This window comes from Eucalyptus grandis, chromosome 10 (genome assembly GCF_016545825.1).
Source record: "Eucalyptus grandis isolate ANBG69807.140 chromosome 10, ASM1654582v1, whole genome shotgun sequence".
Classification (NCBI taxonomy): Eukaryota; Viridiplantae; Streptophyta; class Magnoliopsida; order Myrtales; family Myrtaceae; genus Eucalyptus; species Eucalyptus grandis.
In genome coordinates, this window is record NC_052621.1 from 6,020,806 (window position 1) to 6,034,893 (window position 14,088).

At 38.6% G+C, this 14,088-nt stretch overlaps 1 protein-coding gene and 1 non-coding gene across 2 annotated transcripts; one reads left to right on the forward strand and one right to left on the reverse strand.

Moving 5' to 3' along the window:
* Positions 1 to 6,695: 6,695 nt before the first annotated feature.
* LOC104421389 (inactive protein RESTRICTED TEV MOVEMENT 2) lies at positions 6,696 to 8,109 on the forward strand. Its single transcript, XM_010033313.3, has 2 exons — positions 6,696 to 7,009; positions 7,278 to 8,109. Exons 1-2 carry the CDS (start codon positions 6,910 to 6,912, stop codon positions 7,985 to 7,987), a joined length of 810 nt encoding a protein of 269 aa, XP_010031615.1. The 5' UTR covers positions 6,696 to 6,909; the 3' UTR covers positions 7,988 to 8,109.
* Positions 8,110 to 8,166: 57 nt separating this feature from the next.
* LOC104421392 lies at positions 8,167 to 13,342 on the reverse strand. Its single transcript, XR_005546771.1, has 12 exons — positions 13,126 to 13,342; positions 11,985 to 12,337; positions 11,794 to 11,881; positions 11,556 to 11,683; positions 11,069 to 11,460; positions 10,815 to 10,978; positions 10,394 to 10,474; positions 10,137 to 10,303; positions 9,928 to 10,033; positions 9,565 to 9,815; positions 9,242 to 9,443; positions 8,167 to 8,827 (listed from the first exon to the last, which is right to left on the reverse strand). It is a non-coding gene; the product is annotated as a 5-methyltetrahydropteroyltriglutamate--homocysteine methyltransferase (transcript).
* Between the last annotated feature and the right edge of the window lie 746 nt (positions 13,343 to 14,088).

Here is a 14,088-nt window from a genome sequence, read left to right on the forward strand (position 1 = left end):
TTTATTTATTAATATCACCAAAAATCCAAAACTAATACTTCAAAGACAAATTTACTCCAATTTTTTATCATCAAAAATCTTAAACGGATATATGTATGACATATTTACCATCCATTAGCTTCTGTCAAATTACTGACTTGGATGCTCCATAAACTTAATGTGGCAAGTCCATGCGGATGAATAACATGTTGATATCATAAAAAATCTCAAATTATGAAAATTGATCTAAAACCATTTTTTAGTTATTAAGATCCCAAATCAGTACAAATATGACACATTTACTCTCCATTAGCTTCCGTCAAATTTTACTATTAAATTTAATGAGAACTCAAGATCGCCTTCCTCTCCATCAAGTCTTTCATCATTGTCTCCGACTAAAGTCGCGGAAATTGCCAACACCATTTAGCGCCAACTTTTTAGTGACATTTTTAGTAACTTCAGTATGGCCCGAACAAGTACCACTATATGGCGTAACCATTGCCTAATGTGGCATCTTGTGTCAGAATATTAATGGTGCATTAAATCCTTGCAAATTTCTTCTAACCAAAAAAAAAAAAAAAAAAACCCTTCCAAATTTTACTTGACTTCTGTTAATACTCCCTCTTCAAGGTGAGCATAGGTAGCGTCTGTTCACAAGGGTTACACGGTAATTGTTAGACTATCAAACCCCATTCAAAAGAGAGTACTAAGCATTTGAGGTAATAACTTTTCTTCATAAATCTAAGTGAAATTTGACAAAAACTAATGGAAAGTAAGAATTTTACCTGTGACAATTTAACGTTAGCTAACAAAGACCATAATTTCTCTTTATGATTATCCAAGGACTGCTTCAAGGCACTTGTATAGTTTGGGTTAAAAACCCAAACTAATTTTACCCATGACAATTTTTCAAATACGAAGCACTGCGAAGCAAATCCTAAATGTTTCTCCCTTGTATAGATTTTTCTAGTTATCATCAATGTGTCGAGCACAATTCTTGTGATCTGCCTCAAAACCCAAACTATAGTCCTCAAATAGTGTGCACTGACATAATTTTACCGAAATATACAAGTGCCTCGAAGCATAAAATTATGGTCACGGGTAAAATAATGGTCCTTAAATAATGCATGGTAACATAATTATACCCAAAAATTTAGCATATACCTACTTCAAGGCACTTGATTATGCGGCAGAGAGATTATAATTTGATGGTAAAATACAACAAAAGCTAACGGAGGGTAAATGTGTCATGTATGTACCAGTTTAAGATTTTTGGTGATCCAAAAATTAATTTGGAGTAAATTTGTTACATGCGTACCAATTTATGATAAATTTGTCATAAGCAAAACAGTTTTAGATTTTTCGTAGTATTAACCCATTAATTAATCCACGTGAACTAACCACATCAAATTCACGTAATATCCAATTCAATAATTTAACGGCAAAATTTGAAGGAATTTAATAGAGAATAAATATGTTACGCGTGTACCGGTTTAGGATTTTTGATGATTAAAATATTAGTTTGAACTAAATTTTTTATTGAAGTACCAGTTTGGGCTATTTTATAGTATTAACTCTTCTTCTTCTTCTTTTCCAAGCATGCAACCCATTCAAACTAATCCCTACTCTTGAGTATAGATTGAGCAATCTTATAAAGAAAATGACAATGAGAAATGTCGAGAACTCTTTGTGATGTGATCTTAAATTTTCAATATATATAATATGTTCATAATTTTTTTTTTAAATATTAGCAATTCAACAATTTAAATGGGATATTTGAAAAGTGAGATCCATCTATCAATCGCTTCTATTTCAACATGTTCTTGCCAATTTACTTGATAATCGGCCCCTAAACAAAAATATTAGTTAAATTGCATATAAGTATTAGAAGCATTTCAATGAAACCCATATAGTTACAGTGAAGTTAATGGACTAAAGCAATGGGAGGGTTTTGAGCATACTTGAATTAATTGGATTAAGCTTGCAGCAATATAAATTCGGCCAAGCTCTGAACTATTAAAGAATAGCCAATATTTTTATGGGTAACGAAAGTTTGAAAGTTGGAGATTGTATCACAAGATTTTTGGTCACATGAAACACAATCGGCATAACCTTCGTAATTAGCGGTTGATTGGGAAATAAGTACGCGTTTGATTCGACTTTATCAAAGTCCTTTGGAGCCGTAAAAGCCTTTTAGGTAAGACGCTTTACCAAATTTTACTTGCATTTTGAGAAATCCCTTTATACTTAAAACCCTTTTATATTTTCTGAAAAGCTTTACACCGAACGCTTTAAGGAGAATTGATAGTGGGGTGGATTATTTTACGATTCTCTAGGCTTGGTATATTGACTTTGACCATGCAAAAGACGAAGGGACCGCAACTATAGAGGATTCCCCCACACACCAAGCTCGACGAACCTCCGGATTTTCACACGTTCGATGCAGGAAACGCACGCCAATGAGGACGGACGCACTACGGACGATAGGAGAGAGCAGCTGGAGAATACATAGAGAAAGGGCTAAATACGTTAAGACACTCCTGAGGCTGTCCACTGAGATTGAATCCGCCGCTAGCTTCGCACTGTGAAGGTCATCTGCTCCGGAGTTCCCTCGCTTGCCAGGCATCACACCTTGCCGTCGCGATTAGCACCCGCGCCGGGGCCTTTGCTCCTCCTGCCAGCTTGCTCCGGTGATCTCTGCCGCACCACCTAGCAGCAACGCCCATCCTCATTACAAATTCTCCGAGCTCTTCGCATTTTGCTGGTTTTCCGGCAAGTTCTCACTGTCACACAGTAATCCCGGACCACCCGCCGCGAGCTACCTCCAAGCGAGTTCACTAGTCCCCATTGGACAAACCTTCTATTTTAGGTAATTTATAGAGCTATTCCTATTTCAAATATATTTAGGGCCTGTTTGTTAAAATTTATTTCTGTTCTCAGGAACACAAATTTTTGTTTTTTTTATTCCCTGGAAACAAAAAAGAATGAAACGCGTTTGTTTGCGTTTTTATTCCAAAATTATTTTTTTTTCCCGAAACACATCTGAACGGAAACAAGAAACAAAAAAGTTGTTTATTATTTCTGAAACAAAATTTAGGAACACTTTTTCTCTCTCTTCCATTTTCTTCTCTCTTTTTCTTCTTCTTTTCTTCTTCTTTTTTCTTTCCTTTTTCTTTGGCCGCCGAGCGTCGCCGGCCCTCGGCGAGGCCGACCTCACGCCAAGCTGGGCGAGCTCGATCTCACCTAGATCCGGCGAGGCCGAGCTCGCCTGGCCGGCCGGTGAGGCCGAGCTCACCCGGCGATGCTCGGCCTCACCAGCCACCGCTGTGCCCGGCGGCGTCGCCGGCGGTGGCCCAGCCGACGCCGAGCCTCACCGGCCACTAGATGAGTTTAGCCTCGCCGATCCGGGCGAGCTCAAGCTCGCCCGACAAGGCGAGGCCACCGGCCAAAAGAAGAAAAAAAAAAAAAAAAATAAATAAGAAAAATAAGAAAGAAAATAGAAAAATTAAAATAAAATATTAAAAAAATAAAAGAAATAAAAAAAATTATACAAATTTACCAAACGTGTTTCTATTCTTTTTATATTTCTGGAACAAATTTACCAAACGCGTTTTTTGTTCAAAATTGTTTCTGAAGCGAGAAATATTTTTTCTATTTCTGTTCCCGAAACAATTTTTAAACAAAATGTTACCAAATGCACCCTTAGTTACCTATTTTGGATTATATAATTCTAAGGTTTGGAGTGAATTTTTAGGCATATCCCAATTAGGAAGTTTTCCGTTTGCGTTGTGCATATAGAAGATTTTGATATTCAAGAATTAAGACGTTTGTTTCCTATTTTGAATTGAGGAGAATATATGATTACATGTGCTTGTCATATTGCATCTAGGTAATTTAGGAAATTTTCCTATTATGAAATATACAAAAAGAAATTGCATAATATTTAGAAAGGAAAATTCTAAATAATGACCTAAAATACTTTTATTTTCTCAAATAAGAGCCTGAGTGGACATAGTTTCAAATAAGGATTTAAAATGCCCTCATTTTCTCAAATAAAGACTTGAAGTGAATATTATTTTAAATAAAGGCTTAAAGTTGCCATATCAGCCTTAAGGAAGAGCTTAACTCACCGGTTGATAATGATATTTTCACCATTTACTTTTTTGAATTTTTTTCCCTTTTTTCTTTCTTTTTTTTTTTTTTATGTATTATAAGAAAAAAATAGAAAAAAATGCCCTTAACCAACTAGAATATTTAGCCAATCAGAGATTAGTTCCTTATTTAAAACTATCATGGTCATTTCATACATTTATATGAAACTGTCATAACTACTTCAAACCCATATTTGAGAGAAGGTCCACTTCATACTATTATTTAAGAAAATAAATGTATTTCAAATTCTTATTTGAAAATTTTCCTATTTAGTATAGACCGCATGCATTTTAGTTTCCTAATTTAGAATTGAATTATTTACTAAGTTTAAATGAGGTAATTACATATTTTAGATATTTTTTCGTATGAGCCTTAGAAGAAAATCACAAAGATATAACAAGCATATCTCATTTAGGATTAGTTTCATATTTCTAGGTCATCGCTGCCATGTCATCGTTGCCATAACTTCATTGTTGCCAAGTCGATTGCCACATCGTCACTACCAAGTCATCATTATTGCCATGTCATTTAATTGTAGCGTGTTTGACCTTATATAAACTAGATTGACTGGCATTGAAATTAGATTGCATATAAATTCGTGTCACATGGCATAAGTATAATTAGAATTCATGCGTGTTAAACTTAAATTAAAATTTTGTATAGCTTAGTTTTCATAAATAAGAAAAACCTAAAAAAAAAAGTTACTTAAAAGTGCGTAAGTATTTAGAAATCATATTTAGACTAGGCATAATTTATGATTAACACTTTGTAGATATTTGGGAAATTAATCATAATAAGGTTATGCTTTGCTTTGCTTAAGGTTAGCCATATTTCTAGCAATCAATTTATTGTTTTGATTTATTAAGTGTTACATTATTGATTGTACACTTGCATAATCACTCATCGCATGTTATTAACTTAGGCTTAAAACCAACCAAATTACTTGCAAAAATATTTTTGAAAATAAAAAAAGGTGGCCATGTCAATGCCGGCCGACCAATTTTGGCCAGAATGACTAAATTGGTACGATCGCAAAAATTTTAGGACTTAATTAGCCAAAAAAAAAAGTCTAAGAACTGAATTGGCACAATTGTAATAAGTTTAGGACTTTTTTGGTAATTTTCTCGAAATGGCATTAGACTTATTTAACGTAATCAAATCCCTATATCTGTGAACCTCTCTCTCGCATTTTACTTAGGTGCCCATTAGATCAATGGCAACTCCTAAATAAACTATTGGCATGTTTAAATTGATTAAAACCCAAAAGTTACAGTTTGTACGGACTCAAAGTCCGCTCTTAGTTTTTAGTTTAGCAGTTCATTAGCTCTCATTTTGGTGGTTCACCTAAAGAGGTCGCAACTGATAAATATTAAGAAATTAGGTTGTTTAGCATTTCTCAAATATACAATACACTACTTGATTTTTTCAATTTTCATGTTTGGGATTATATAAAGCTTATTATGCGTTCCTGCACTGCAAATCATTAAGATAAAGCCAAGCTAGATAGCCAAATCCTTGTTTCCTTGGGTTTTTTGTAATGCAGTGGAATTCCAATGGGAATCCTCGTTCCCCTCCTTGGGGGGAACCATGATTCCTTTCCAATTATAATATTTCCCCTAAGTAAAGTATTAAGGAAATCTGTTATTAATTAATATGCATAACGATTGGAAAAATATTCCTTTTTTAACTTTTAAATATAATAATAGAATATCAATTATTGCGATTGATATTAATTAATCACTACTGATGAATTCTTAATCAAGCATGTAATTGTTAATATATTAATCAAGATAAGATATTTTAAAAATGCGACTATAAATTTTTAATTACTTATATTGTCTTTAGCATAAATTTTTTAACTATGATTTTAGCACAATGTTTAGTAAATTATTCTATGTCTGTTGGAAATCCTTTACAATGGACAAAATAAGAGGCAAAAATCAAATGTTTGAGCGATCATTAGTAGGTTGATGGTGATCAAAACACAATTCTTTTCTCACATCATTTAGTCCTACCATGTTTCGTTTCCTATAGTTTACCGACTAATCACACATTTGGAAAAATAAAGCCAAATCCGTGGGCAGTATAAGTAAGCTCGCCTTATATCTCTTCATATCATATAAAAATCGGGATTAGACAATGTTTTAGCACTTGCTTCACAATGAAGCTATTCATCTCGATCGTAACCTATGACCATCATGCGAAACATACTTCGATGTTAAGAAAGAAAAAAAGGGCATTTACAAAGCCTTTTAATTGTCGGAGTCGGGGCTTTTCTCAAGATTTGAGAGAGCATCCGATTCACATTGTCAAAAGATATGACAAAAATACAAGAAAACCAAGAGAATTAATAGTCCTAAACGAAGTAATACTCTGAAATTAAAATTATAATTATTGAAGTCATGATTAAAGTGCCCTATAACCGACCTCAGTGCCACAATAAACAAGGGAATTCTAGACGGGGAATCTCATTCTCAGTTATCTTCCTGAAGTGTCCACAAGAGGCAAAGAATATCAGCTTTTCTTCATGCATGGAGATGAACAAAGCATACGTGTGGCCCTCGGGCAGCCAACCAAAAAGGCCTAATACACAGAACACGATCATTCAAGGGGAAAACCCAAGGAATAACAAAATCCCAAAGGAAGCAATCCCCCCACTCTTGGCTTGTTGGGTTATAAAACTCACCGAATCCAAAATTTCTTTCTTCACCGGACAATAAGACCTTCCTCTAATTCAGAGAGCAGAGCGCGCGCACAGCAGAACACGAAAGGGCGAGGATGGGCACAAGAACGCCGGCCCGTGAGTACGAGGCATTCGAACCGACCACAGACTGGGCACGAGAAGGAGGATTCGACACGTTTCGCATCCATCTGCCAGGTGATATGAGATTCGAGTCGGGGCATTTAGTCATCATTTCTTTTGAAAGTGGTTAGCCATCACCTTCACTACATAAGATCACAGATGATGTACCAAAAAGAAAATACACATGCTGGTTAAGAAGAGAACATACAGAGAAGAGATCGGCATCTTTGATAACAACGATAATCCCTGTTGTATATTTCCTTAGTTGGAAGTTGGCGTTATTCTGCCAAATAGTCTCAGAGTCAAAAATCTGCTTAAATGGAATGAATTGGTTATTCAACAGGTTTTACAAAGGACCAACTGAAGGTTCAACTCACATCGACCGGCAATTTTAGGGTCACGGGAGAGCGTCCAGTTAGCGGCAACAAATGGATCCAGTTCCGCCTAGAAAGGCCTATTTCATCCAATCACGATGATACCAACGTCAGCGCAAAGTTCGAAAACAGCATCCTTCTTGTCAAATTTCCGAAGATTATCGTTCAAGCCGAACCCCGTCCAGAGGCAAAACCAGCAGTCCAACCTATTAAGCCCCCTGAGCCCACGCCTCCGGTGGAACCTCCAAAAACCGGTCAAAAACAGGATACCAAGGAGCCGCCGAAAGCAGAAAAAGCGCCAGTTCCAGCAAAACAGACACAGGAGAAACCGAAGAAATCGACAGAGGATGAAGCGAAATATGGACCGGAAACGGCTTTACAGAAGAAGAAGAGCGAAGATTTGGCTCAAAGGAAAGCAACTGAAGAGGATCACAAGTGGGGCGAAACTGCAAATATAGGCAAGAGGATGGAAAAAGCGGGAACATCGGACGCCGGCGACATTGGTAAGCCCAGAGCCGAGATTTACAAGGAAAACGTTGGGAGTTACGTCACAAATCCAAGGAAGCTAAGGAATTTGATGAACACCATGGTGGCAGCTCTGCTAATTCTGGTGCTTGGCCTGTACGTGAAGCACGTACTCAGGTCTCTTGGAACACCCAAATCCGACCCAGAACTTTAAGCTTGCAAAAACGATTTGTTGCTCCACAGTTCATACAGCATTAAATGTAATTCTAAGTGTGACGAGTGAATAATGTGCCTTCTACATATTATAAATTATTAACTGATATTGATTCTATTTTAGATTTTGGTACATATGAACCAGTTCACAATTCACGGGCAAACTTCGCTCTTGACATATGATAAATTCCCTCAAGTGTTATTTATTTTTATTTTTTTAAAGGGGTTGGGGCCGTCAGAGAGAACGATAAATCCAGAGTACAGAGAAATAGAGAGAAAACCTACTCCAGTACAAGTACGAGTACTCTGTATACATGACCAACTTGTGAAACGTGAAGAAAAAAAAACAAAGACAAAAATGTGGAATGTTCATCTCGCTAAAAAAGGAAGGGAGGGGGGGCCACTTATTTGAGCTTTCGACGGAACCTTCACATCACAAGGATCACTAACATCTCATAATTACCTAGTAAACTCACTTAGCACTGGCAAGCTGGCTGCGGAGGAGCTTGGCGGCGGCAACCATGTTGCTCAAAGCAGGCTTAACTTCAGAGTATTTGCGGGTTTTGAGGCCACAATCGGGGTTGACCCAAAGAATGTTGCTCTCAAGGACCGCAAGCATCTTGTTAATTCTATCAGCAATTTCTTCTGTGGATGGAATTCTGGGCGAATGAATGTCATAGACACCCGGACCAATGCCAGCACCATATTTCACTCCTTCACGGAAAACTGAGAGCAGCTTCTCATCTGATCTGGAGTTCTCAATGGTGATCACATCAGCATCCATGTTGATTATCGAGTGGATGATGTCATTGAAATTTGAATAGCACATGTGAGTATGGATCTGCAAATCAAATCAGGTTAGCCGTTCAGTACTAAAGGGATGCCGTCTTTGCTATCTTTTCCATTAAATCATAAGGCAGGAACTAAAGGCTTGATTCCCTCCATATTTCCTTACTATAAGTTCATGCAGTGAATAACTAACAAGAAGATAGCAAGATAATAACAATCTTTACTCAGACAACAAATGCACTCTCAATTGTAAAGAAATCTACTAATCAGTTCAGCAGCAGTTCCTAAATCTACAGATGGATTTCTAACATTTTCAAACCAGGACCAAATTCAGTCACCAATTTAATAGAACTAGAAATTAATTCCTAAGCTCTCATTCATCACAAGAAAGAAAGAATGAATGGTATTATTATAATTGACCTTTTGGGATCTGTCATCAATTATCAAGAAGGGAATGGAAAGTGACCTGGGTAGTATCTTTAACACCACAATTAGTGATCCTGAATGAATGAACAGCCCAGTCAAGATAGAAAGCCTGCTCGGACTTCCTAAGAGGCAAACCCTCTCTTAATGCAGCCTCATCAATTTGAATAACAGTGACACCGGCTTTCTCAAGATCCTCAACCTCGTCCTTAATAGCCAGAGCAATTTGATAGCAGGTTTCAAATCTGCAAGAGCCAGGTATCTTTGAGCAACAAAGGAAACAAGAAGAGAAGCCCACTAATCAGCAGGTTGAAAAAAATCTTGCTTCCTTTCTTTTCTCTCTCCTCTCCTCTTCCTTTTGTTTACCTTGGTTGGTCATTTCTTACAAAAGACCAGTTCAGAATGGTAACAGGACCAGTGAGCATTCCCTTCATGGGACGTTTTGTCATGCTTTGAGCCATTGAAGACCAAAAGACTGTCATAGCCTTGGGACGGCTGACATCACCATAGATGATAGGTGGTTTAACACATCGTGACCCGTAAGATTGTACCCACCCATTGACAGTGAAGGCAAAACCAGACAATTGCTCCCCAAAGTACTCAACCATATCATTCCTCTGCATCAGCAAGATCCAGGAAAGAACAGCAAGGAAACTTGTAAGCCTTCTTTCAGAAAAGCTATTTTATACAAAAATGGGATTTGAATATCCAGATTATACAAAACCTCACCTCAGGCTCTCCATGTACCAAAACATCAATGTCAAGCTCTTCCTGAAGCTTGACAACTTTGCTGATCTCCTCCTTGATAGCCTTGACATAATCATCCTCGGAAATCCTAATATTCCAGGAGAAGTACAGCTTATAACTCACACAAATTCAGGACTGAGTAAAAATCACTCTCGACAGAACCATAGGTGGCGCCAAAGAAAATTGCTTACTTTTTGGCCTTGTATTCCCTGCGTACTTTTCTAAGCTCCATTGTCTGAGGGAATGAGCCGATGGTGGTGGTGGGAAGAATTGGAAGGTTCAGTTTCTTCTGCTGAGCATCTAGCCTGGCACTCACATTTGTGGCCCGGCGGTGATCAGAGCCCTTTAGAGCAGCAGCCTAAGAAATACATTTCCATGAATTAATGGGAACTGTCACACTGGGCTTTCAGAATCTCAGACTGTAAAATAGTTGGGTTAAATCACTCACAGCCTTTTGGACAGCCTCATTTGTCACCCTCGGGGATGACTTTCTCGAAGCTAGGGCGGCAGCATTTGCAGAGAAAACAGTCTGAAGATGCTCAGAAAACAACAAATAAAGTGAGCTTATAATAATGTGCCCCAACTTATCCAAACCAAAAGATTTAATATCTTGAAACAAAGGACAGAGCACATACAGCAGGGTTGTTGCTTGGAATGAAGGAATAATTAAAGTTTATAACAAAACAACTAAAATATATTTGAGTCCGATATTGCAGACAAATACATCCAAACAGTCACACATAAATATCTTTACCAAAAAAACAGTCACACATAAATACTTAACATTGTATATGCCCTTCCTTTCTGGAAATTAATCAATTTGGAAAGAAAATAAAATGTTCATAAACAATCTCAGCATCTGCCAGTACCTCATCCTTCAGTCCAAATAATGCCTGGGCCAAGGCATTTACTTCAACAACTTTTTGAGCAGCAAATGCAAGCCATGACTTGATCTCTTTATCCAATTTAGTTTCATTTACTAGGTCCACGGCAGTGTGAAGAAGAGAACAGGATGTTGAAACAACGACCTTATCTGACAGGTCATACACAAAGCGTTAGTCACTTTGCAAATAGATTTCAAGTTCATGCAGAATTCTATAACTGTGCTATGATATATACATACCTTTTCCAACGACGCCCTCAAGGGCCTGCAGGGTTTTGAGAGATGAATCCAGATCGTTAGCCCAAATGTTTCTTCCATCTACTACTCCAGCAAAAAGATATTTTCCAGAAGGAAATCCACCTTTAACCAAATCTAGGGTCTTCGTTCCACGAACTAGGTCAAATCCAAAGCCTGCAATGCCTTTCAAAGAGGTGAGTGTCTTGTACGCCTCTGCAGGCACGTCAGCAAAGTATGTCTCGATAAGAATACTCAGGCCAGACAGGGATGACTCTAGCTCTGAGTAGGCATGAGTAAATGCTTGCAATTGGTGAGAATCGAGATCCTTCACAAGAGTTGGCTCATCAAACTGTATCCAGGTGGCACCTGCTGCCTTCAGTTCAGCAATAACCTCCCTGCATAGACAAAATTTAGTTGATGCGACATCAGAAAATTCACTATCAATGAACCATGGGTCAGGAAACTATTTCAGAGATGCTCAGCCCCCTACTTGTAGATTGGAACAATCTTTCCGATAAGGGAGAGAAGAGAAAAGGATTTCTCAACACCCTTGGCAGGTTTGGAAAGCAACAAGTAGGAAACAGGGCCAACAAGGACTGGAACCGTATCAACTCCAAGCTGCATCAGAGAGAAAATTAAGAGCTTCAGGAAACCAGGGAGAAATTCTCTCAGAGAGAGAGAGAGAGAGAGAGCAACAGTAAAGTGATAAGCTGATTTAGCACACTTACAGCTCTGGCCTCCTTGAACTCATCAACTGCCTTATGAGATGCATAAGAGAACTTAACATCTGGTCCTAGCTCAGGGACAATATAGTGGCTGTAAATAACAAAACAAAAACATTATAACCATTCCACAGACACAGCAACATGAGAATGAGGATATACTGGGAATATGGTCACAATGTGAGCAGAGAACTCACTAGTTGGTGTCGAACCACTTGGTCATTTCCATAGCTGGGACAGAGGCATTACCCCTCGCCATGGAGAAGTAGGTGTCAAATTCAATCTCACCCCATTCCAGCCATATCTGGGAGGAACAGCACCCAGCATAGCTGTGGTATCTAACACCTGATCATAGTAAGAGAAAGTATTGCTGGGAATGTATTTGATTCCGGCAGAAGCCATCTGCTTCCATATCGATGCCCTCAGGTCAGCTGCCACCTTCTGCAACTCCTCAGCACTGCTCTTCCTATCCCAGAAAGACTCCAGCGCGAACTTCAGCTCTCTCTTGGGCCCCATGCGAGGATAGCCAACGATGTGGGACGCCATAGCTCTGTTTCATAACATTCCGCAGATATCATTTCCGTGAAGAAACATAATTGAAAAGGTGGATGCACCATGCTACAGTCAACCACTTAAATATCCTTCCACTATAAAGAAACATCACATAATCATAAACTCCGAATCCATCTATCTGTCCTCCCATCAAGTTGCGTATCAATCCGACACACCTCCAGCACAGGACGACAGACCAGACTCAAGGTTAATCTACATAATTACAAAACTGAAAACGCTAGCCAAGTCTCAGCGAAATTACGGCAAACACCTTGTCTCCGCCATCTTGCGTGGGAGAGGGAGATCAAATAAAAAAATTACCCGGACTTCGACCCGACTTCCGTTTCAATCCTTGTAATCGGGAACACACCGACCAGCGGACAATCATCCCCAAAAACGACCTAAAGAAACCATACCCTCCGAAACGAAACCTCGAGCACAGACTCCCCGGGCACACTCATCCATCGAGAGCGTTCGAACCCAGCACAAATGCAACGATCAACTACTTCAGGCTTCACCTTACTCTTCATCCCTCAAACACTTAAAAGCCCCAAAAAAAGGAAAAAATTAAAAATTAAAAAAAAAACCGCCAATCGAGCACCTCAAGCACCGCGACTTCGGATCCTATTAAATCCTATCGGAGTCCCTTTTTTTTTTTCTTTTTTTCCTTTACATCATCGGAACGACTCGACCGCACCAGTCGGATCTATCATAGCGGGAAGCAATCGCAAGCGGCTCCGTCCATCGCCGAGGCGGGGACCGGGACGGCGAGGGGCGCGCGCGTACCTGACCGGAGGCGGACGGAGAGCGAAGCGGAGGACGGAGAGGCGGCGGCGGCGGGTGCCGGTGCCGGTGCCGGTGCCGGTGCTGATGCGGGCGGGAGAGTGGCGGAAGTGGAGAGAGTCAACTGAAATGAGGCGGAGAGATTGGATGGACGGCGCGCGGGAGTGGAGAGAGACTTGGCCCATCTATTTATAGAACCGCAAATCCGCACGCCCGCACGGCTCTTCTTCTTCCTCCCTTGCCCGGATCCGAACCTGACTGTGGTGGTTGGAACTTGGATATACTCTTTCGGGTGCGATTTTTTTATTAATGAATAATGACGTAAATGTGTTTAAATTTCGACTTAATGTCAAATGTGATTTTTGAATTTTAGCCAAACATAGAAGTTCACCATTGACCTTTTAATTTATTCAATGTAGTCTTGAATTTTTTTATACATATTCAATTTAATATAATATATTGAATATTTTTATACAATCGATGCACTAAATTAAAATATATACCAAAAATTTAAGGAGTGCGTTATACAAATTAAAAGTTCGTAGTTTACTGACAAGTTTAAAAACATTTATGTTATATACTCTTTTAAAAAAAAATATTAATTAATTTAGTTGTTTATTTTTGTCTTTTGGTGATTTTTTCATTTTCCTTTTGGCCTCACAAAAATTGTTTAAAGCAGTTTATGCACTTCAAAACTATTCGAGGGGAAAGTAAATATCTTGAAGCTTTCATTCTAGAGAATGAGATTCCAATTCATGCGCAATTCAACCTCTTGATGATATCAGTCCAAAAGAACAACTCTAGAGAATGAGATTCCAATTCATGCCCTGATATCAATCCGAAAGAATAACTCTTTGCAAATCCTCAAATCCTGACACACGTACGACAAGCTTGTATATATATGCGTCGATGCAAGTTTGCTTGAAAGTTGACCTGATCGTCATATATATTTTTATCATGACTCGA

Excerpts from the sequence above, each read along its gene's own strand:
- LOC104421389 (XM_010033313.3), top strand. The coding sequence starts at position 6,910 with ATGGGCACAAGAACGCCGGCCCGTGAGTACGAGGCATTCGAACCGACC. Across the intron at positions 7,010-7,277 it reads GTTTCGCATCCATCTGCCAG|GTTTTACAAAGGACCAACTG; the intron begins GTGATATGAGAT and ends GTTATTCAACAG.